General features: G+C 40.9%; 1 protein-coding gene across 8 annotated transcripts in view; it reads right to left on the reverse strand.

Moving 5' to 3' along the window:
* LOC138968696 (probable phosphorylase b kinase regulatory subunit alpha) overlaps positions 1-24,992 on the reverse strand; it is a 78,354-nt gene that overhangs the window by 21,087 nt on the left and 32,275 nt on the right. For 6 of the 8 annotated variants that reach the window (XM_070341307.1, XM_070341301.1, XM_070341303.1 and 3 more), the window contains 12 exons: positions 20,987-21,062; positions 20,404-20,492; positions 19,527-19,703; positions 17,500-17,580; positions 16,096-16,131; positions 11,599-12,414; positions 6,012-6,207; positions 4,876-4,954; positions 3,390-3,467; positions 2,874-2,950; positions 979-1,187; positions 47-145 (listed from right to left, as the gene is read on the reverse strand). In XM_070341307.1, coding sequence (XP_070197408.1) covers positions 47-145; positions 979-1,187; positions 2,874-2,950; positions 3,390-3,467; positions 4,876-4,954; positions 6,012-6,207; positions 11,599-12,414; positions 16,096-16,131; positions 17,500-17,580; positions 19,527-19,703; positions 20,404-20,492; positions 20,987-21,062 — 2,013 coding nt within the window. Of the gene's footprint in view, positions 1-46; positions 146-978; positions 1,188-2,873; positions 2,951-3,389; positions 3,468-4,875; positions 4,955-6,011; positions 6,208-10,016; positions 10,125-11,598; positions 12,415-16,095; positions 16,132-17,499; positions 17,581-19,526; positions 19,704-20,403; positions 20,493-20,986; positions 21,063-24,992 lie in introns of all 8 variants that reach the window. The other 2 variants (XM_070341306.1, XM_070341305.1) reach the window with 2 other exon arrangements.

The raw sequence follows: 24,992 nt of genomic DNA on the forward strand, positions 1-24,992 counted from the left end.
AGAGAAAAAAAGAAGAGAGACACACAAAAAAGAGAAAAATACTCACTTGCGCTGATGTGGAACTCTTTGCCGCTGAGGATATGGTGTAGCAGCGTCTTCATCTCAAAGGGACTGAGGTTCAGCAGGTGATCCGAGGCCTCCTCCCCTGAACCGTTCACCAACATCCAGTGTCATAATATGCAAACACGCTATTCTTGGCACGATATCGATACAAAATGTTGAAAGTATCATCTTTTTCGTATAAGTGACCATTTTCACATCCCCAGATCTGTTCAGGCCGAGAGTGGGGGTGGGGGATGGGAGTTGGGATGAGAGTTGAGAGAGGAGGAAGGAGAGCTTGTGAGGATAGCAAAACAAATCCTATTTCCAACATACAGTGAGCGCGCCCTTGGGATCTGTCATGGATGTACATGGTTTTTGTAAACTCTGCTGAAAAGGTAATGGACTTACAAGTACCATGGAATGTTGGTCACTCAGACATTGCACAACAAAGAAAAGGGACAACAAGAAGTGAAGAAAAAGCTGCAGGGGGTGGGGTGGAGATAAAACACACACACACACACTTTCATTTAATTTTGTTTACTCTATTATCCCAATGCTGTGAAATTTGGGTCGCTTCCTCCCAGTGCAAAGCTAGCAGCAACAAGAGTCGCGCTACCCAGGTGTGTTCTCCCCACCTCCACTTGTGGCAGAATGACGGGTCTTTTACGTACCACTGTGACACAGGGGGTGGGACATGGATACCGTCTCTAAGTCTGCACATAAAGTTAACCCGTTTCTGTCCCTGCCTGGATTCGAACCCACGACCTCAGGATCACAAGCCCAGTGCTCTACCAACTGAGCTACCTGGCCCCCTGGAATGTTGGCCACTCAAACATAAAAAAAAAAGAGACAAGAAGGAGTGAAAAAAAAGCAGTGAGGGGATGGGGTGGGGGGTGGGGTGGGGGTATAAAAAAACACACACACACGCAAACCGACCTGTACACTGCAGAGTGCGGGACATCTCGGAGGCCATGACCTGGATGATGAGGCCCACCCTCAGTCGCAGCATCTCACTGAACAGCTTGGGTTCCGTGCGGATGAACATGGCCAGGTAGATCAGCAGCTCCTGGGTCAGCGAAGCGGAACTGCTGTCCTCCGCGTATGCGTTAAAGATGATGCTGGCCAGCTCGTCTGGGGGCAGGGGACTGGAAACAATATTAATATTAGTAATAATAATAATAATAATTATAATGACAGCTTATATAGAGAGAACCACAGTAATCTATGCTCTCTGAGCTTTACATATTAATTATGAATAAAAACATAATATTTAACATAACATCAAATACTTATACATTCTAGCAAAATAACATAAAAGTAAACTTACAGCCTCACATTAGCCACTTATGGACAATATCTTGCAGATAGAATGATACTTATAAATTCTAGCAAAATAACATAACAGTAAACTTACAACAACACATTTGCCACTTATGGACACTAAGAAGATAGATAGATAAACAATGAAGTTCCAGCGGTCAGGTCATACATAAATACGTGTAATGCCAAAAAGAGACATGACCCACTTGTTGATTTGACCTTGAGGAGACATGAACACTTTTGGGGGAAAAAACCCATGAAAAACAAGTTCCAGCTTGTCTGAAAATCTCTGGCATTTTTTGTCAATGAGAGTAAAAACAAAATGTGTCAGCAGTCTCAGGCTACTGGAACCAACTTAAAACTACAGTGGAACTTCCCTTTTCAGATCCTTTATTTCCATTTTAAGACTCCCTCCAGCATAACTAATCATGTCTCAAATGACTTAAAGGCATATGTACGCGCTCCCGTGTTTACAAAGTGTAGTTTGCCCATAATCGATGTCAAACGCACCATAAGACCATGTAATGACGATATGTCGCCATGCGCGGACCATATACATGCATTACAGCTTGTTTTAGAGTCTCAAAAACTTTGGATGTAAACAAAGACGCGGAGTTATTTCCCTTGCGTCAACGCTACCTCTGTTGGCAAATCTATAAATAGGACGATCCAGATCAAAATGAAAATTAACATATCTCAACATTGAAGGGGTCCTAGACCACAATATTTTGCAGGGAACTTAATTTAGCATGTCTCCAGCTGTTGGTAAAGCAATTAGCGTGTATAGTCATCGAGTACATATGGCTTTAAGCTTTTGTGTGTATTTGATTACATGTGTTAGCACATGCCTCTGAAAAGTTTGAAGGCAATGAGTTTAAGAGTTACTGAAATGTACAATTGTTTGTAATATTACCCACTAAAACGGATTCAAAACCCGCCTTTTATGGCTTCTTATTCTTAACCTACACCGTTCAGCATGCTCTAACATCATTGTTATACAAGATAAGTGAACAAAACTTGCATGCAAAACTTGTTCAGTTTTAGCTATTCTGACGTTTTGTTGATTACATGGGAACCTTGCTTTTATTGAATTTGATTTCTGGGGGTGGCCGCATTGTCTGTTACCTTGTATAGACCCTACCTCATGTAAAAATCAATCTCTTTGCTGAATATTGTAGGGGAATAAATGGCAGGGATGACCAAATCGTCCACCCGGTCGCCAGCAAAAAATTCGCCGGGCTAGTAGAAACCGCCTGGCTGGCCAGTGAAAATTCTGGTCCAATGCAACACTTTAGGTTGTATTATCCAGTTTCAAATCAGATGCAGCAACTTTGGTATGTACCGGGCCAGCGACATTTCTGGCGGGCTAGTGACTTTCTTCCAGTTACTCGCCCGGCTGGCGAGTTAACATTTTGGAATTTGGCCATCCCTGAATGGCCTTTATATCTACATTCAAACGCATCAGCCTACTTTTTCTTATGACGGGTGGTATATTAAGATCTGAAACTCACCATGTGATGATATGCTCCCCGTAGGGCGGCATTCCCACCGACAGCTGCTTCTGTCTCACCACCAGGTCTGTCGCTGCCTGTTAGCACAAGAAAAACAGTGGCGCCAGTCATACATCTATTTCTTTTACAATGGTACCTGCGATGAGAGGAATATCTTCGGACCAGCCAAAAATGTCCCTGCATTGCAGGTGGCCTTTCATAACAGGCATCGTAGTTTGGTCAAGATAACGGACATAAGAGAATGTGTCCTAACTTGGGAGGCGGGCTCTACTGAGGTAGTACTGGTGATATGGTATGGTTCAAATTATTCAAAGTTCCTGAATGATATGATATTCAAAGATCTTTAGACTGCGTGACCTAAAAAAAATAAGTACTATGACTGAGGCATGTGAACAAATTAAAATCTAAATTAAAAATGTAAAAACACAAAGACAAAGATACCGACAGACCGACAGACCGACCGACCGAGCAACAGACAGACAGTCAGACAGACAGACAGACAGACAGAAAACTTACGATAGCCAGATCCTCCACTCGCTTTTTCAACATCCCTGCTGTATGGCGCACCAGCCACCATTGCTTCCAGTGCCCTGCCTGCACACACACACACACAGACACACACACACACACACACACACACACACACACACACACACAAACACACCACACACACACACACACACATACATACATGCATTACAATGGTAATTTTGTTTGTCTTTGCTGAAGATTTCCATCCTTGAACCCACACATATATTTCAACTTCAAAACAAAAAAAAGCAGAAGTTAACCTACGAGAGAGAGTGATCCTTTTACAATGCTCACTCCGGATACAGAAAGCTAAATCTTCTGCTATACCAACAACCACAGACATAATATATTAGTACTAGATGAATACCTGCTTCGCCGGGTACCCGGCTTTGCCGAGAAGAAGTAGAGCCGAATACCCGGCTTCGCCGGGCGCACCGTACTAAGGAAGGGAGATAAACGCGCAAAACACTGGAGAAGATAAGGAAGAGTTACTGGGAATGGATGTACAGAAAAACCAAAATCGGTGGCGGCTTTGCCGGGAAGAAGTAGAGCCGAATACCCGGCTTCGCCGGGGACCCAAAGCCGGCGCACCGTACGAAGGAAGGGAGATAAACGCGCAAAACACTGGAGAAGATAAGGAAGAGTTAGTGGGAATGGATGTACAGAAAAACCAAAATCGGTTCAGCACTGCGCGCTGAGAGCACGTGTTGAAAATTTTCATCGACCAGATTGTGTTTTGGGTCTACCTGAATATGCCCACCAAATTTGAAGCAGATCCATCGAGAACTTTGGCCGTGCATCGCGAAGTGACCGACAGACAGACAGACAGACAGACACAGACAAGCCGTATATAGATATAGATGGCCAAACAATGCTGCTCTATGGCATTATGATAACAGTGGAACCCGTCTTTCAAAACACCAGATTTAAGACTTACCCCCTTTTAAGATCTTGCTTTTCAAGATTGTTCATAACATCTGTAAATTTACCTCCTTTTTATCACTTTCTTTCTTTATTTGGTGTTTAACGTCGTTTTCAACCGTTCAAGGTTATATCGCGACGGGGAAAGGGGGGAGATGGGATAGAGCCACTTGTTAATTGTTTCTTGTTCACAAAAGCACTAATAAAAAAATTGCTCCAGGGGCTTGCAACGTAGTACAATATATGACCTTACTGGGAGAATGCAAGTTTCCAGTACAAAGGACTTAACATTTCTTACATACTGCTTGACTAAAATCTTTACAAACATTGACTATATTCTATACAAGAAACACTTAACAAGGGTAAAAGGAGAAACAGAATCCGTTAGTCGCCTCTTACGACATGCTGGGGAGCATCGGGTAAATTCTTCCCCCTAACCCGCGTTTTTTTTTTATGACTCTCTCCTTTTCTTATCTTCTCAGATTTTTGAAGGTCCTCAAACAGGGGTTCCACTGTACCAGCAGAAATAATAGCAAGCTGTGCAGCTTACCTTCTCATACAACTCTGTCAGCAGATCTCTGACGGTACACTTCCTCTGACTGTCTATTCCTGTGTCCCAGTCTGGGCCTCTGAAAATAGAAGTTTGTATGTAAAACTTCACTACATGTAAGTATGTTGAAGTTTAGGCACACTGAATAGTGTCCACCAAGGGTCAATTGCAACTAAAATTGCTTTAAAGTGCTTGAGAAGGAGTGGGGGGTGGTTTAATGGAGGGGGTAAATGGGTGGGAAGGGGGAGAACAGTCTTGAAAGTCTTGGCACCATCTCGCCACAGATTGGACAAAACCATTTTCAGGTAAGTTTCATTCACCTCATATTAATTGTTCGTTTGTCTGTCCACCATAAAGACCATTTGGGTCAATGCTTGTGAATGTTTAGCTTGTCAAAACGGAAACTTTCTAATAAGTAACCATTCTTCGCAAAGTCGACTTCGGGCTCAATTAAGGTCGCCTTTACACACACACGCACTCATTCTCTTCTGGCACACACAGAAACACACATGCCAGCTAGTCCTACACCCAAAACATTACACCTTTACACGTCAACAAATCCCCACAAAGAAGTAGACCTAGCCACTGACTTGTGGGTGTACAGGTAGTGGATGAAGACATCCTGCATGCACAGACACACACACACACAGACACCAGCCAGTCCTACACCCAAAACATTACACCTTTACACGTCAACAAATCCCCACAAAGAAGTAGACCTAACCACTGACTTGTGGGTGTACAGTTAGTGGATGAAGACATCCTGCATGCACAGACACACACACACACAGACACCAGCCAGTCCTACACCCAAAACATTACACCTTTACACGTCAACAAATCCCCACAAAGAAGTAGACCTAACCACTGACTTGTGGGTGTACAGTTAGTGGATGAAGACATCCTGCATGCACACACACAGACACACATTCTCACACACACACAGACACCAGCCAGTCCTACACCCAAAACATTACACCTTCACACGTCAACAAATCCCCACAAAGAAGTAGACAAAGCCACTGACTTGTGGGTGTACAGGTAGTGGATGATGTCAGCCTGCACGCACACACGCGCACACACACACACACACACACACACACACACACCACAAAGAAGTAGACAGAGCCACTGACTTGTGGGTGTACAGATAGTGGATGATATCGGCCTGCTCCTGCAGACTATCCGACTGTTTGAGGTTCTCCAGCAGCTCGTGAACGTTGACCTCATTGCCCTGGGGGATGCTGATGTTGTGGTGCCCTGAGAGGGTCATGCTGTGGCTATGGTGCATGCTGACCGCTGTTCGCAAGTGCTGGAAGTTATTCTCCGAATCTGCCCACCATCAGTGGAAGGAGTTAACATCGTGTCATGTACACTTACACAAGCTCACATGTCTTCATTGTACTGTAGCATCAAACGTAGACATAAGCACACTCAAACTCACAAATGTCATTATTCTGTAGCATGAAACTTGACATCTAGCACACTCAAACTCACAAATGTCATTATTCTGTAGCATAAAACTTGACATCTACCACACTCAAGCTCACATTTCTTCATTATTCTGTAGCATGAAACTTGACATCTACCACACTCAAGCTCACATTTCTTCATTATTCTGTAGCATGAAACTTGACATCTACCACACTCAAACTCACAAATTTCATTATTCTGTAGCATAAAACTTGACATCTAGCACACTCAAGCTCACATTTCTTCATTATTCTGTAGCATGAAACTTGACATCTACCACACTCAAGCTCACAATCTTCAATATCTTGTAGCATGAAACTAAGACATAAGCGCACTCAAACTCACATTTCTTCATTATACTGTAGCATGAAACTTAGACATAAGCACACACAAGCTCACAATCTTCATTATCCTGTAGCATGAAAATTAGACATTAGGACACAATCTTCGTCGTACTGTAGCATGGAACTTAGACATAAGCACACTCAAGCTCACAATTTCCATGATCCTGTAGCATGAAACTTAGACATAAGCACACCCAATTTTTACTCACATTTCTTCATTATCCTGTAGAATGCAGTTTACACCATGAAACTTAGACATAACGTCATAAGCAGTAACTCAAGCTCACAATCTTCATTAATATCCTGTAACATTGCGTCTACACCATGAAACTTATACATAAGCACATTCAAGCTCACAATCTTCATTAGTATCCTGTAGCACTGAGTTTACACCATGAAACTTAAACATACACACACTCAAACTCACAATCTTCATTATTCTGTAGCACTGAGTTTACACCATGAAACTTAAACATACACACACTCAAACTCACAATCCTCATTATTCTGTAGCATGAAACTTAGACATATACACACACTCAAGCTCACAATCTTCATTATTCTGTAGCATGGAGTTTACATCATGAAACTTAGACATAAAATGATAAAAACACTCAAGCTCACAGCTTGGACGGTAAATTATTCTTGAAACATCATAAAATAACATTCTTAAAATCATCAACTCACAAAACAAATGACCAACTCCAGAGTTGAAATTCTGAATTCTCCAAACAACCAGCATGCTAACTGAAGGTTATTTTATGGTTATATTCAATGTAAGCATCAGCAAATGAAGTTTAGGCTAAGCAAACTCAACTCTGATGAAAAAACAGAAACAAATTCTATGAAATGGGTTCAAATTTAACAGTGAAATAAAAGTTGTAATTTATTCAACTACAGCATAAATCTTGTAATGAAAGAGATGGTACAATTAATTCAATCAGTAAAACACTCAATTTTGCAGGTGAAGGGAATGGGTCCTTAAGATTCATATACCATAAAACTAGAACTGTACAATTATATGATATTATACATAGACATTTGTTCACACATGTGGACAAAAAAGAACCGGATACATTGTGGTTACTTTTGGGTTATTTCCACTGTGAATGAGCTAAGGTTACTTTCGCCATCTTGCAGTTGCAAAACTAGGACACTCCCTGCTCATAATTGATTTTGTTCAAGCACTCATTGAATAAAGAAGGAAACGTGACTCCCTTGCATGGACTAAAATACAGCATGCATTCCACAAGTAGGCTAGTGCATAAACCGAAGTGCCTGTACAATAGATACGTGAAGGTGGGATAGAAAACTTTGCCTTGGAGAGAGGGTGAGATATTTTGTGGGGACGACATGGCCAATGGTAGAGGGGGTGGGAAAAATACACTAGTCAATCAACACAGACACACAGGTATGCTCACGTCCATCCGCACGTAACATCTTATGTACACACAAACATGCAGTGCAAAATACTGAGTAGATACCATCGATTTGCATCGCTGAGAAAAACATTCAAGAACCTGAGAAACTAATAAACTGCATTAGGACCAGGAATTCCCCCTGGTTTAACAGACTGTTATGTCTTGAAAATGAAATGAATCAAAACAACAAGTCTTAGCATATTGTGCATTCACAAAGCCACACCAAATACAAATAGAAAAACAATGTTGTTATTTTATAAGTCTTTCTCTGTCACAGAAAGGAAAGGGGTGATAATAAGGAACAAAAGAAGACAAAGAGCTTCACTGCCCATCCTGCGTTCGCAAGGATCACGAGAAAGAAGCACAGAGCTGCAAAATTAATGTTCCAATTTCATGAGAAGAACCTCCAAGCATTAGTCTTGTCCCCGAAACTCAAGACAGAAATTAACTATAGCAGTGTTAACTATATACTCTAGATACTGCAAACAACCAACCAACCAAACACAAAAACGAACAGACAAACAATCAAACAAACAAACATAAGTGGGTCCATGAGTGCAGAGAGAGATGAGGAAGTGCAATGTTACATACAAGCAGGAGTGAATACATCCTCCAAGAAGAATTAAAATCCAGTCCAAAGTTTGAGGAGGGCTGCAGCTGTATGTCAATCCACACAAGGCTAGCGAAAAAGAAATTACTTTGGTTCACACAGAGGCCCGCAAGTCACCCCAATTTGAACATGCACATGCTTGAGTGGTGCCAAGAAATACTTTCAACATAACAAGACAAATTCCGAAAATGTCTTTCTTTCTTTATTTGGTGTTTAACGTCGTTTTCAACCACGAAGGTTATATCGCGACGGGGGAAGATGGGATAGAGCCACTTGTCAATTGTTTCTTGTTCACAAAAGCACTAATCAAAAATTTGCTCCAGGGGCTTGCAACGAAGATTCCGAAAATAACTCTGTCGGGTTTGTATGGGTTGTGAAAGAGTGAATACCCTTGTTGTTACAGGGACAAGCATTGCATGGGCCAATCCCTAGCTAGGGGTATGTATGAAACACATGGACAGCAGCAAGTGTGAATTTATTTGTCCCAAAAAGCAAGGGTATTGACTCTTTCACAACCCATATAAACCCAACAGAGTTATTTCCGAACATCGTCTATTGATCAGACCACTAATACCCAGAAGAAAGAAAGGCATAAGACCCAAAGCTGCTCCACCACTACATGCATTTATAGATACATGCAGCAATCTACACTGCAACTGCTCAGCAAAAACAACTCTTTACACATTTGTAGGCACTCTAGTGCAACTGCTCAGCAAAAGCAACTCTACATTTGTAGGCACTCTAGTGCAACTGCTCAGCAAAAGCAACTCTACATTTGTAGGCACTCTAGTGCAACTGCTCAGCAAAAGCAACTCTACATTTGTAGGCACTCTAGTGCAACTGCTCAGCAAAAGCAACTCTACATTTGTAGGCACTCTAGTGCAACTGCTCAGCAAAAGCAACTCTTTACATTTGTAGGCACTCTGCAACTGCTCAGCAAAAGCAACTCTACATTTGTAGGCACTCTAGTGCAACTGCTCAGCAAAAGCAACTCTTTACATTTGTAGGCACTCTGCAACTGCTCAGCAAAAGAAGCTCTTTACATTTGTACATACACTGCAACAGCTCAGCAAAAGAAATACTTTACATTTGTACATACACTGCAACAGCTCAGCAAAAGAAACTGACTTTAATAGCTGTAAAAACACTGCAAATGACCAGCAAAGGAAACAATTCACATCTGAGGAAATAAACTCGGTTTCCACATAAAGAAAAACAAGCCCATTAGCACAGCACCTCTAGATACAAGCGAAAAGAACAGATTATACACAACGCAAGAGGTGGGAGGCAAACCTTTAGGACGAAGAGCTGGCATGCACCTAGGGTGCTCACCAAACTGAAAGGGTATGTTAGCCTCCTCGCTTTGAGGCATGGGGCTGGTGGGCATACTGCCGTCGCTCCCTGGAAACACCCCAAACACTCATCACAGACATGGTCACAACCAAGTTCAAGTTGACAGGGTAAAGAGTCAACAAGGAATTTTGACATTTCATAGTAACCTCTGGAACAGTGTCTCAAAACTGAAGAAAAAGAGACTGAAGTTATGACATCACAGATTTTGCACATAGCTGTCTAAGACATTCTGCCTCAGGGGAATAGGATTTTTTAAATTGAACAAGAAAGTGTTTGTGACATTGCAGCTTAAGTTACCGACATTTCGTTCCCCAAATTCAAGCTGACTCCATGGCAGTTGCAATACCTGCTTACACCTGTTTATGACTTGCTTTAAAATCTCCATCTGTTTTGTAAAGTGTACACCTCACAAGTCTGAAATTCTTTTTGGATGATGTCTTGAAAGAAACAGGACACCTCTTTTTGCCCAAACTCCACAGAATGAATATCAGAAATACTGATCAGTCAACTTTAATTAGCTACAATTATGGACACTGGGAAAGGCTGACATTTCACAGTGTACATTCCTTATACATCTCAAACCAGGATACAAACACACCATTTCAGTAAGGCCAAAAAAAAAAAAAAGGTCTGTTTACGGTAACCCGACCGACCCTAGTTTTTTCGCGCGACCCTAGACTTTTTTTTGGCATTTGGGGTAAAAAAAAAAAAAAAAAAAAAATCTTGTTTTTTTGGCAAAATAACGTAAAAATATGGTTTTTTGGAAGAAAAAAAATAAAAATAAAAAAAAAATCCCGACCTACCGACCCTATTTTTTTGGCCTATGTTACCGTAAACAGACCTATTTTTTTTTGTTGCCTAATAAGAGCTTCTCAGAAGCATAAAAAGTGGCGTTTCATTAAATATGTTATGACTTATATACACACAACTGCAGATACAGATACAGGTTCACAAAACAGATAAATAGGAAATACTTGTCCCTGCTAAGTACCAAAATAAAAGAATCTCAGTGTAGTCACTACTTCTTGCATGCAAATTCCAATGCTTTCGTAAATGCAACCATGATTGTGTGTGTTCTGAGTTTGCCGAAGGACTTGATTACTACAAGCGTTTGTTCTGTTCTGAAGGTGTCTGGAGCTCACAGTCCACAAACTCTCAAGTTCACAATTAAACCTTCAGTCAACATAACCCAACACAACGAATTCAATATAGAGCAAGTAACGGTGTTAATTAAAGGCAAACCAAATCAAATCATCAACTCAAACCACACAAAAAACATGCTTTAACTTTCAAGTTTAATCATGGTTTACAATTAAAGATACCAAGTAAACAGGAACCCCAAAATATTCCATTATGAGCAAAATCAAACCTGACCTAAAAAAACTGCCATGGGTAAAGTGTCCAACCAAGGCAGTGAACCATGCAAAACACAGAAAAAGTAACAAATGGTGCTAAATCAAGAACAATAAACCATTTTAAAATGAGTTCTCTCTGAGAGAGAGACAACTGTTGTATTAAATACCCTTTTCAGCAATCGTACAACTGCAGTCCCTGGCATTCTCCAAGGATCCCTGGCCCATTCTTTTGAGCTGCAGCTTTTGATCGGCATTTGACATGTCGCTGGTAAAGGTTCTGTATCCGTACTGTGACACAACATGCACGACGGACGATCTTTTTTTACGAGCGCCATCCGAGACGGAATGGACCTTGCCCAACCCAAGGCTAGGCAAAGCCTCTCCTGAAAAACTGTCATGCATCTCGTCGCTGGTCTTTCGGTCACGGGGATTGTTGTACCATTCCCTTCTGGCTTGCAGCGTGTCATAAGAAGCTTTCGTGTCATGCTCCGCATCATAAGAATCGTTCCTGCCTTGCTCTGCATCATCAGAAACCTTGCCGTGCTCCGCATCATACACAATCCTTCTGCCTTGCTGAGCATCATCAGAACTGCTCCTGCTTTGGTGATCGCCAGGGGTGTGCAATGTCAGCGCAAAACTCGGGCCCTGGCACGAGCCGTCATTGCATGTTGGGAAGGCTGCAGGTGTCCCATCCTCTAAGGACACGATGCTGTATTTACGGTGGCGGTAGACAGGGTCAGACTCTTTTATTACATCAGCAATTTTAGGGACTTCGTCAAGGGAGTCCTCAAAGTTAAAAGACTCTTCAATGGGACAGATGATTGGTCTTACTGCGGGTATAACTGTCTCCGTTGATGTCAGATTACTGCTTGGCACAGAGCCTGAGCATTCTTGGATTGTCAATGGGTTCAACTGATCTAATGAGCCTCTTTGACTTTGAGGCAGAGGGTTGGAGGTACCGGGAGACATCTTCCTCTCTTTGGCTGAGCAGGAACCAAGGCAGAGAGAAAATGCAGAGTTCTGTATTAAACATTTGGATGTAGAGTGTGTGTAGTTGTATGAATGTGGGGAAAAGCAGAGCAAAACAACAAGCAAGAGCAGCAAACCAAAGAATGAAAGAGAGGTAGAGATCAAACCAAAAAGTAAAGGGTAATAATTCTAATCAAGTTTGATTTTGTTTTGAACCAAATATGTGTACGTTACTTCACAGCTGATGGCTCAAATGCAGTTTATCCTTTCGAGGCAGTACATAAAAATATGAAAGACGTCACTCGAGGCTTTGCCAGGAGTAATGTTGTTCATAATTCTACACACTGTCCAGATATGGATTGCCAGCAGTGGGGATGTAACCTAGATATACCATGAGCAAAACATGTGAAACAAGTGAAATATCGTAGTGAGGAAATGAAAGCCTAGATTACAGATTTTTCTTCTAACAATATGAATGAATTATTTCTTGCACAAGGTTACAAAGTCCAAGAGTCTTGAGTCTCAGCAGAAAGAGACTACAGTTTAGTGCACAACACACTTTTTGTCTTTATTTTTATCATTTTGTTGTTGTTTTGAATTCTCTCTTTGTCCTTTCAAACCGAACAGCTTGTTGTTGTGGTCGCTTTCGTCGCTGCGGTTGTTGATCTTGTTGTGGATGTTGTCGTTACAGTTTTGGTTGCCTACTTGTTGTAGTTTTTATTTCAAAAACTGATTTTGCCAAGAAAACCAATACCGCACAATGTAAGCAAAAAATATAAACAAAGTCATTAATTCTTTAATAACAAAAAAGTACTTATTACTGCTACATAAAACCTATGACAGACATGTCAGATATGAGCATCTAATTGAGTAACGCAAACCTAATTTGTGACAATTCTGACATAAAATATGAGGATGCAGGACAACTATACATGGTGCATTACGCTAGCACTGTCCAGGTTATAATGCAATATGCTTTGGTCACATCATCTTAAAGGTGGTCGTCTACATTTTTGCTTTTTTTCAATAATCTTATGGTTAGATTTCGCTAATAAGTTATGTCAGATGATGAATGAGCCATGGGGGAAAAAAAGTTATACTGTAGAAAAAAAATAAATGTAAAAAAAGTTTTTATTTTTGGGAAGTGTTAGTAACACTTCGACTCATCGGCATTATACTTGTCTCGTCTAAATATCGGACCCTATTGCTACGCTGAAAACACAATAGCTGTTTATAACACAACTGTATGTGTTTTAATAAATATAAACTATACAGAAAAAAAATCGTCAAGGATAATCTGGGGTGGCCATAATGTCAGGTGGTTATTACTAAGAGCCAGTGGTCACTATCGACGTGGGTTTTTCTTTGAGGGATTTGCTAACACCGGGGCGAAGCCGGTTTTGACTGCTGGTATGAAATCAAATGCTTATCCGTATCCCTGGTTGCCAGGGCAGGTTTGACTCTAACATATTCCTCCTGTAGGCTAAATAAAATAATCCATTTGACCTGTGGGCTATAAGGATAGTCTGTTGGCTTAAATATCATAATCATTATAGATATTAAAGTCAAGCCAAATGAAATACATACCAGGCGAACGTTCACCGCATGTAACACATGCAAGCTATCAAACCACATAATAAACAAACAACAAGGAGAAATGACAGTGTGAAACATCTCTAACCCACCACAAGCGAAGTACTTTTAACCTACTCAAAGCAAACAAGGAAAAGGAAATAGAAAAATCTCCAACTATGCAGGATGGCTTCACTAACCTAATCGTCTCCTATTCCATCCTTACATGGCTTCTCCTCCATACAGTGGAACCTCCTTTCAAGACCACCCCCTCGCCCTCCAAAATTAAAGCTCTCCCACCCTTCCCTTTTTTATGACCTCCCATTTCTAGACCCCCCCCTTTAAAGACTCTAGTTTCACAGATTTTCTGTTCATACTGTCTGCTGTAAAGTTACCTCCATTTTACCACCACCTTCCTTTTTAAGATCCTGGTTTTCTCAGATTTGTGGAGGTCTTTAAAAAGGGGTGCCACATCCATGTAAAGCCTCACTGCATGGTGAAGCCTTTACACTAACTCAGAAGTTGTAAAGAGCAAAGAAGCAGAAGACGGGCGCTGTGGCGGGGTGGTTAGACGTCGGCCTCTTAATCCGAAGGTCGAGGGTTTGAATCCCGGCCGCGGCCGCCTGGTGGGTTAAGTGTGGAGATTTTTCCGATCTCCCAGGTCAACTTATGTGCAGACCTGCTTGTGGCTTATCCCCCTTCGTGTGTACACACAAGCACAAGACCAAGTGCGCACGGAAAAGATCCTGTAATCCATGTCCGAGTTCGGTGAGTTATAGAAACATGAAAATACCCAGCATGCTTCCTCCGAAAGCGGCGTATGGCTGCCTTAATGGCGGGGTAAAAACGGTCATACACGTAAAATTCCACTCGTGCAAAAACACGAGTGTACATGGGAGTTTTAGCCCACGAACGCAGAAGAGGAAGAAAGAAGCAGAATGCGGTTTATTAGGTGTCTGAGCCCCTTTCTTTCCTTTTATCCTCCAGTCCTACCTCTACCCCTCATCACCCCATCCCCATCTTTTTCTTTACAGATCCTGACTGTCACCGACTATGGCAAAACTGTAGCACAACTTCAATGTAAACAAGTCGCGTAAGGCGAAAATACAACATTTAGTCAAGTAGCTGTTGAACTCACAGAATGAAACTGAAGGCAACGCAACGAAGCAAGACCGTATACTCGTAGCATCGTCACTCCACCACCCGTGGCAAAGGCAGTGCCAGTGGAATTGACAAGAAGAGCGGGGTATTCGTTGCGCTGAGAAGGATAGCACGCTTTTCTGTACCTCTCTTCGTTTTAACTTTCTGAGCGTGTTTTTAATCCAAACACATCATATCTATATGTTTTTGGAATCAGGAACCGACAAGGAATAAGATGAAAGTGTTTTTAAATTGATTTCGAAAAAAAATTTTTATAATAATTTTTATATATTTAATTTTCAGAGCTTGTTGTTAATCCAAATATAACATATTTATATGTTTTTGGAATCAGCAAATGATGGAGAATAAGATGAACGTAAATTTGGATCGTTGTATAAAAAAAAAATTTTTTTTTACAATTTTCAGATTTTTAATGACCAAAGTCATTAATTAATTTTTAAGCCACCAAGCGGAAATGCAATACCGAAGTCCGGGCTTCGTCGAAGATTACTTGACCAAAATTTCAACCAATTTGGTTGAAAAATGAGGGCGTGACAGTGCCGCCTCAACTTTCACGAAAAGCCGGATATGACGTCATCAAAGACATTTATCGAAAAAAAGAAAAAAACGTCCGGGGATATCATACCCAGGAACTCTCATGTCAAATTTCATAAAGATCGGTCCAGTAGTTTAGTCTGAATCGCTCTACACACACACACACACACACACGCACAGACACACACACATACACCACGACCCTCGTCTCGATTCCCCCCTCGATGTTAAAACATTTAGTCATAACTTGACTAAATGTAATAAAAAGCCAGCAAGAATTCAAATCTGTAAATCCTAATCTGGAAGTTAAAAAAACGTTTAAAAGAAAAAGACGAAGAACAGAAGATAAAAGCAGTACAGCATGATCACTCTGTCATGTGTCCTGGTAGTATGAACTCAGTAACCAAACAAGTGTGAGTGTGACCTACTTTGGTTAAACTGCAGTCCCATAGCATGGATTCTCTCTGCAATAAAGACATGGAGAAACATATTCCTCAGTGGGCTGCCCCTAAAGCTGGTATGGTAAAATATCCCATGCAGACAGGATGAGCTGTTCCCTCATAAAAGCTGGCCTTGTCTTGTGTGTCATGCAAAAGAGTCATAAAGTGCGGAACCATGAAGCGGTCATCATGGCTATTTCACAGATCATTCTGCTTGTTTTCTGCATTCTGGCTAGAAAAGCACATGCAACTGTAGCACTTCCAACAAAGTCTACAGACACACGTCTGTGATCTTTGTACCATAAAAAACACTGTTCTCAGACAGGCTCTTGGCAAGGCTTTCAAAAGCAAAAATAAGCAAGCCCAGGATATGTTTTAAGTTTTAGTTTTAAGTATGCATTTCATGATTTGTGTGCATACTCGCGCATATAGAGACACACACACACCACAAACCAACACACATTGAAAAAAAAACCCACACATACACACACACACACACATCCTCCTACTATTCCTCTTTTTGTGTGAAACCTAATTTGCTGGTTACTACTATAAAACATCAAAGTAATACTCCTTCTCTCTCTCCGCCACATGAAGTCAAACACACACATCAGTGATGTTTCCACGCAGCTATGAAAACTTTTTGTCCACTTAATTTCAAAACTTAACTGTTATTAAAACATCAACAGCCACAGAAGCTGGAACTATTCTTATCTAAAAACTAAATCTTCCCTTCTATGAAATCTGAGTATTAATGCTGATATAAACCATATAATGCATGTTAAATGTTATACTTTTTTGTTTGTCAATGTATGTCTCTTCGGGAGATGAGATACTGTGGTGAGTTGTAATACACAGGGAAAACACAGACAGACAGACAGACAAAAACATAAAAACCCATTTGCTATTACTGGGCTGGAACCGTGAATAATAATTCATGTGATGCCCTGTGCTAACTTCTTGGTAAAGATGGGTTTTTTTAAAAAGGAAGGCCAAAGCCATTTTATCTTGATATTGCAATCAAAAGTTCTCTCAGCGGGAGGGAAACAGAAAACAAATGAGACAAGGTAAAGTACTAGTCTAAGATAAAGATGCATAAAGGACAGAAAACTTGCTTCAATATGACTATACTAAATAAGAATTACGGAATTAAAACAAGCATGGAATCTAAAAAAGGGCAAATAGCCATTTAACTATGAAAGAAACGAAATAAAAATGTTCCTGAAGAAATCCATTCCTAAGTAAAAGGCACAAAAAAAACACACACACACACACACACACAACTTTAAAAACAAAAAACAAACAAAAAACTGCCCGTAAATTCTGGACATCAAAAACACAGGTCATCCGTTTCTGTAATGAACAGCAGTACCTGTGCCACAGCCAACCCACCTGTGGAACTGCAGGTAACATTCGAGCTGCCTTGCGACACACTACCAGCACGCATCCTGGCGTTGAGATGCGTCAACATGTCTTTAGTAAAACACACAAGACCCCAGTTAATTACAACAGAAACTAAGAAGCCTGGGGCGATATGCACGATTCGAGTTCAGAGACTTTAGCCCGGGATAAACTGCATTGAGGGTACAGTTTATCCTGGACTAAAGTCTCTAACTTCGACTCATGCATACCAGCCCCGGAAAATAACATAATGGGGGTCAGTTGCGTCATTCAGTTCTTAGTTAGGGTAGCAAGAACAATAACTGGGCTTCAAGCAGACTCAGAACTTTTAAGTTTTTCATTCGCATTCAAGAACATTAATAATAAAAAAAAATGTTGCAAACCTAAAAATAGCATGAATGAGCAGCAGGCATTTGATTGCACAGACAACCTGTTACGGTGTACGAGGTGAATATCAATAAGGGGACAGAAACAATGGGACCTGCATGGGGGAAATCATAATTAATATGTTGGTGCAGTCTTTCTCCGTGCACCTCACAAGATCTCTCAACAAAAAGAACCCTCGCTTCCACCTCCCTCTCATCCTTCTCTCTATCCCAGACCTCAATAAGCTTTTTTCTCTACCAAACAAGGAGGGTATAATGTAAGTAAAACTTTATTAATTTTGTCCACTTCTCAATTTCTCCAATGACAGATTGAACTCCAAAGAAACCATACTCCCTCTCCACACGGGTCACTGAGGGCAGGGCGTGGGGGTGGGGAGCAGGGGGCTAATTAGCAAATAAAGATGACGGCAGCAGATATGGTGGCAGGCAGAAGCGTTAAGTAAGCTCAAGTGGAAGAGAACCGGAGAAAGACGGTAAAACTGTTGCAGCATGCCAACCTTACTGCACTGTTCTAAACCTTCTTTACACACGTTCTTACACTCTCATAATCCACCCCACCTCATCCCCTTCCTAGTTGGCTTCTCCCCTCTGTACATTTCAAGAGGTGCAAGATCAGAATCGCCTTGGTGAACCGTTTTGACACCCATTCAAACGGTCATAGTTTCCCCTCCACACTGAAAACGTCCGATACAGTTTATCTTCTTCTGTATGAGAGTCGAAACTATCAACGAATGGAACTTTTCCGAGGGAGTATTTTTTCTAAATCACAGATGGAACTAAAAAAGGACCCATAAATAGTGAAATCATGAAGGAGTGAGGACCAGACAGACAGAAGAACGAAAAGAAAAGACACAACAGATCCTGTTGTGACGGTACACTGACATAAACAAAACAATTAAAACAAAACCCATTTGTTTGTGAAAGTCCTGATATTTTATAGATCATTCACAAAATGGGATCATTGTTCCTATACCAAAAAGAGACAAAAACCAAGGTATTCAAAGTCCAGGAAGTTACTATTCAAATGTACATTTAGAAAACAACAGGGCTGCCGAGCCAAAGGCTTTCAGATGAAAGACAGCCCCCCACAATTGAAATATATATATATTTATACAACCTAGCAACTAAGCCAGTATCCCACCACTGAAACAAACGGGTACAAACACAACCTAGCAACTATGCCAGTATATCTGTCGATACAGTGGAACCCCCCTTTTAAGACCCCCCAAATTTAAGACCTCTCCCCTGTTAAGACCTTGCTTTTTTTAGATTTTCTGTTCATAACCTCTGTAAATTTACCCCCATTTTCAGACTCTCTTCTTTTTTAGACCTGTCAATTTCTCAGATTTTTGGATGTCTTAAAAGGAGAGTGTATAAGGACAACCTAGCAACTATGCCAGTATCCCACCATTAAAACAAATAGGTACAAACACAACCCAGCAACAATGCCAGTATCCCACCATTAAAACAAATAGGTACAAACACAACCCAGCAACTATGCCAGTATCCCACCATTAAAACAAATAGGTACAAACACAACCTAGCAACTATGCCAGTATTTCTGTTAATACATCATTACTCAACGTTCCACCCACAGTCCAACAAAACAACGACAAGAAAGGAAGTACCCACCAGGTATTTGCTCAGAGTCAATCTGGATGGAGCGTGATCGCCGCACAATGCCGTAGATAGCTTGACCGCTCACGCTGCGACTGGTCTTGCGAGCACGCTTGGCCGCCGCCAGCAGGTGAGGGCGAGGACAGCTGGGCGAGAGGATGGTGTCGATGAAGTCCAACACGTTTCCCTCTTCTGGTGTGTGGCCATATATATAGTCAGACACACAGAGAAACATGAGTGATAAAATGGACCGGTGTCATGGTGTGTGGCCACAATCAGACACACAGAGAAACAGTCATAAAATACCTGTGTGAAGTTATTTTGTGCCGGGGGAAAAATTCAGCTTGCAGTTAACACTTACTGCTAGTAATACTAATAATGAAGACTTATTAATTTCCCTTTCTCATGAGAGCTCACAGCAATATACAACAACAAATAACATGCACACACACACACACACACACACACACACACACTGAATCAATGAGACAGTCAATAGCTCACAACAATATATAACAACAAATAACACACACACACACACACACACACAAACACACACACACACAAACACACTGAATGAAAGTCAATAAATAAAATGCAAATACTCACCCAAAACTATGAAATCAAACTGATATGAATGGTTTTGTAGGGACAGATGGTGACAATTCTGCTTCAAGGAAAACGATTCTTAAATAGAGTACAACTCTAAGCAGGAGCCAACAGACTCAAATTCTTTTAACATGAATCAATCAATCCACCCACCATACATCAATCACTCAATAAACACATCAACCCACCAATCAATCAATCAATCAATCAAGCAATCAATCAATCATTCATTCATTTATTATTTAATTAATTCAATCAATCAATCACCCAATCAAATACTGACTCTGGCTGGGGTCATCCTGGTCACGCAGAAAGTCCAGCTGCGTCATGCACGAGGTGGTCAGGAAATCGGACAGTTTGCCCATGTGAACTCTGCACAGAAAAAACATTCTTCTTCACACAAAATGTTCTCTGTTATTACCCCTTGGAAGTTACAGTATCTTGTCACAAACAATGGTAAAGGATACAGGTGAGGCATAATACCCCTTCCTTCTTTTAAATAAAGATTAATTCATTTGGGAAAGAATCTGTACTACTTGCCCCTCAGAAGAAAATAAAACAAGTCAGGCGAAGCAAAATTAATACATTTAGTCAATCTGTCGAACTCACAGAATGAAACTGAACACGCTGCCGCATTTGCCGATTACTCGCGGCTCCTTGATTGCTTGAAGTGACAAGCCAGTATAGCACAGCAGCGTAAAGCGCTTCACAGGAAAGCACACTTTTCTCTATTCTTTTAAACTTTCTGAGCTTGTTTTAAATCCAAGTATAGCATATCTATATGTTCTGGAATCAGGAAATAATAAGGAATAAGATGTGTGCGTGTCATGTTGTCTGGCCATGCGTACAAAAACGGTGTGCGTTACCGTGTTCCACTGATGTAGCCACTCTGTAACTTCTTCAGAGTTCCAATCAGGGCTGACGGCATTTCGCGCGAGTAATCTGGAAAAACACCACCTATTTTGGTCACATTAGTTCATTGCTGTGGTATAAAATAATGCATTCAATCAATATGCATACTACTATATGATAGTTATAAATAATGTACAGCTATGTTATCTTAAAATTGATTGTCAATTGTCCTCAACGTGTGTGAATGCCTGAACACTTTTAATCTTCATTCATTTGTTGGCAACACACACACTAACACAATAAAAATCATTCCAAAAAAGAATGCCTTTATCCTACTGATAATTACATGCAAGTGCCCAATTTCTAATTAGAAATCAAAACTACTTGTTGCATTCCAAAAGACACATTAACTCTTACCAGTTCGGGGGTTTTAGGGCATATTTTACAGTGCTGTTGGTGCCTACTTGCCGAGTGGCTATCTGGGGTCATATTCTAAATGAAATATAGAAAGTTATATATCAAATGAAAGAAAAATGACTAAGCTTTTCATATTTGCAAAGAGAATTGTGCTATCTTTAAAGGTAAAAAATGTTATGGGGGTGACAACATGATTTTTGTTGAAATTTGTATGCCCATTTTTTGGAACACGTGACAAACACATTAAGAAGACATTTTTTTTGTGTTCAGTTTATTTTAGATATGCTGCTAACTAGTCTGTTTGGGCATTCATTTTACATAACATAGCAAAGTTTTATTGAGTTTTGCTGATAAACAAAAAAGTTATTGTCACCTGAATACCCCCACCCAAATTTCAAAGTTGGACGTTTCACGACATACGCATGCCTAAGGCACACAAAAAAAATAGTCTGTTTACGGTATCCCGACCGACCCTATTTTTTCCCGCGACCCTACACTTTTTTTTGGCATTTGGGGGGGAAAAAAAATGTTGGGCAAAATAACTTAGAAATATGGTTTTTTGAAAGAAAAAAAAAATAAATAAATAAAAAGGTCTTTGTTTTTTGGCAAAATAACTTAAAAATATGGTTTTTTTGGGGGAAAAAAAGAAGAAAAGAAAAAAGTCCCGACCTACCGACCCTATTTTATTGGCCTATGTTACCGTTAACAGACTTTTTTTTTGTGTTTTTTGCCTAATAATGCATTCCTATAACTAACTTATAACAAAAACCCAGCTTGTTTCTGTCATAAAGTGTGTCTAACATAGGAGTTTATACACTGTCCGACCCATGCAATGTAAAATAAAAATAAAAATTTTTTGTTGATAATTAGATAATTGGTCAGTGGAAAACTACAGCTTACGATGGGTAAGGGAGCGAACTGGTAAGAGTTAAGACAAAAGTTCATCTGTACAACATGGCTAAAACAATTAAAACATACACAGAAAAATCTCTCAATGAAACAGAATACAGTGGTCGCCGCTTAATAAAACCACTTCTGGACCGACGAAAAATGGCTTTAATAAGCGGCGGATTTATTAACCGGCGGTCCAGGAATACGTCATTTTCGAAAGAAAAAAAAAATCTCTTTTGTTTACGTCACTCAGTCACTTTCTTTCGTCATTTACACTTGTTTGAATCTAAACAAAACTTCACGAAGGATGTTGAACTTTTGTTTTAATTATGTACATGTACGTGTACTTTGATCACTTCGGTACATCAATAATTTCACTGTCACCGTCACGAACCATTACTCGTCAGAGAAGAACGATTTTATGAGTGTTTGTTTGTTGGTCGTCTTCCACATCAGAACAAGATAATGTGAGTTTTAGTCACAAACTACGTGATTTCTCTGAGAAAACTGGCTTTAATAAGCGGCGGGTTGGTTTTATTAACCGGCTTTTTCTAATACATAAGATATAGTGATAAATCCGGACCGTCTGAAATCGGCTTTTATAAGCGGCTGGCTCTATTAACCGCGGTTTTATTAAGCGGCGTCCACTGTACAGAAATCCTGTGTTAAACATTCAAAATGTTAGTCTCAAAAAAGCAAAGAAAAACAGAATTGATAAATGAAGAGAATGGTATTAATGTATGTTTGTTTTTTGTTGCCTCCTCCCTTGTAATTTAAAATTTTTTTTGTAAAAAGAATGTTCGGTATGGTCCTTATTACTCAGGTGAGTAAAACAAATAGAGAACATAGTGAAAGAGCACATACTTTACTCAATTACGGCAACAGAATTCAAAAGACATATAAAATTGAAAATGTCAAGTTTCTAATGCCCTTGCCCTACATCAGCAATCAATTTTTTGCTCTATTTTTCTTCTGTACAGTGCGTCTATTTTTGTGAGAGGGTGGGGGGGGGGGGGGGGGGGATGAAGGTTTGTGGCGTGTGTGGGGTGGTGGTGGTGGGGGGGGGGGGTGGGGGGTTAGTACTAGTTGACTGTTGTCACTTATCTGTTATTGTGACTGTTCCAGTCAAAAGTAAGAAGCAGTTATAGTTATAGAAACACAGAGATTTGAACTAGGTTCCTGTACACATATTTCAACATGATTTCACATTACGCAGCAAATACACTTCACATTAATGCTCTAGCACAAAAGATGATACAGAAACCTCTCCCAGCTTAAAAAGGGTAAGAAGGAAAATGATAAAACGTGCGAAGGAACAAAGAGAAGCCAATGAAAAAAGCATGCAAGCCTCAGAATGCCTTCTGTTAGGGTCAGGAAGTGAAAAGTGAAACAGTAATATTCTTGTTGTGTGCATGTTCATAAAGTGTGTTGTCCTTTATACTATCAATAAAGAGACCAAAAGGCAATGTACTCACGCTAAAATGACGAACACGGAACGAATAACGGCGATGTTTCGACCTAAGGGTCTTCTTCAGGCACAAAAACACAAAAGTAGACACACAAAAAAGAAGAAGAAAGACGATAGAACAAATAAAGAGGAGAACAACTGACAAAACAACTACACTGCACAAAACAACAAATGACAAAGACAGAGAAGCAAGGGAAGCTACCCGAGGGGAATGAAAAGCGGCAGTTTTGAGGTCTGTAGACCAAACAAAATGTGGGGGGGGGGGGGGGGTGCGTGAAAGGGAACAAAAGAGGAGACTCACGTACCCGTGCGGACACACACACACACACACACACACACACACACACACACACGCACACACACACACACACACACAAGGTGGAACAGCGGGGGTAAGGTTGAGATGAATGAATTAACGGCGAATGTTAATTCCATCGAGGCAGGTAGTGCCGAGGGATGATATGATGTGGGACTCCCTGAGTTTGCGCTCGAAGGAGTCGCCACGAACTTGCCACAGAGCCATGACTCTGACATGATCAAGTGAGTGACCAGCGGCGGTGAAATGAAGCGATACTGGCCTATTGCGGGAATGACGGATGTCGGCCAGATGTTCGGATAAACGCACCTCAAGGGTGCGCGCGGTTTCTCCGATATAAATCTGGCGACAAGAGAGGCAGACGATCGCATAGACAATGTTGTGACTTTGACAGTCAAACGTTCTCTTGACCTCTCTTGTCGCCAGATTTATATCGGAGAAACCGCGCGCACCCTTGAGGTCCGTTTCTCCGAGCATCTGGCCGACATCCGTCATTCCCGCAATAGGCCAGTATCGCTTCATTTCACCGCCGCTGGTCACTCACTTGATCATGTCAGAGTCATGGCTCTGTGGCAAGTACGTGGCGACTCCTTCGAGCGCAAACTCAGGGAGTCCCACATCATATCATCCCTCGGCACTACCTGCCCCGATGGAATTAACATTCGCCGTTAATTCATTCATCTCAACCTTCCCCCCGCTGTTCCACCTTGTGTGTATGTGTGTGTGTGTGTGTGTGTGTGTCCGCACGGGTACGTGAGTCTCCTCTTTCGTTCCCTTTCACGCACCCCCACCCCCACCCCCACATTTTGTTTGGTCTACAGACCTCAAAACTGCCGCTTTTCATTCCCCTCGGGTAGCTTCCCTTGCTTCTCTGTCTTTGTCATTTGTTGGTTTGTGCAGTGTAGTTGTTTTGTCAGTTGTTCTCCTC

Source organism: Littorina saxatilis, linkage group LG6 (genome assembly GCF_037325665.1).
Source record: "Littorina saxatilis isolate snail1 linkage group LG6, US_GU_Lsax_2.0, whole genome shotgun sequence".
Taxonomy (NCBI): Eukaryota; Metazoa; Mollusca; class Gastropoda; order Littorinimorpha; family Littorinidae; genus Littorina; species Littorina saxatilis.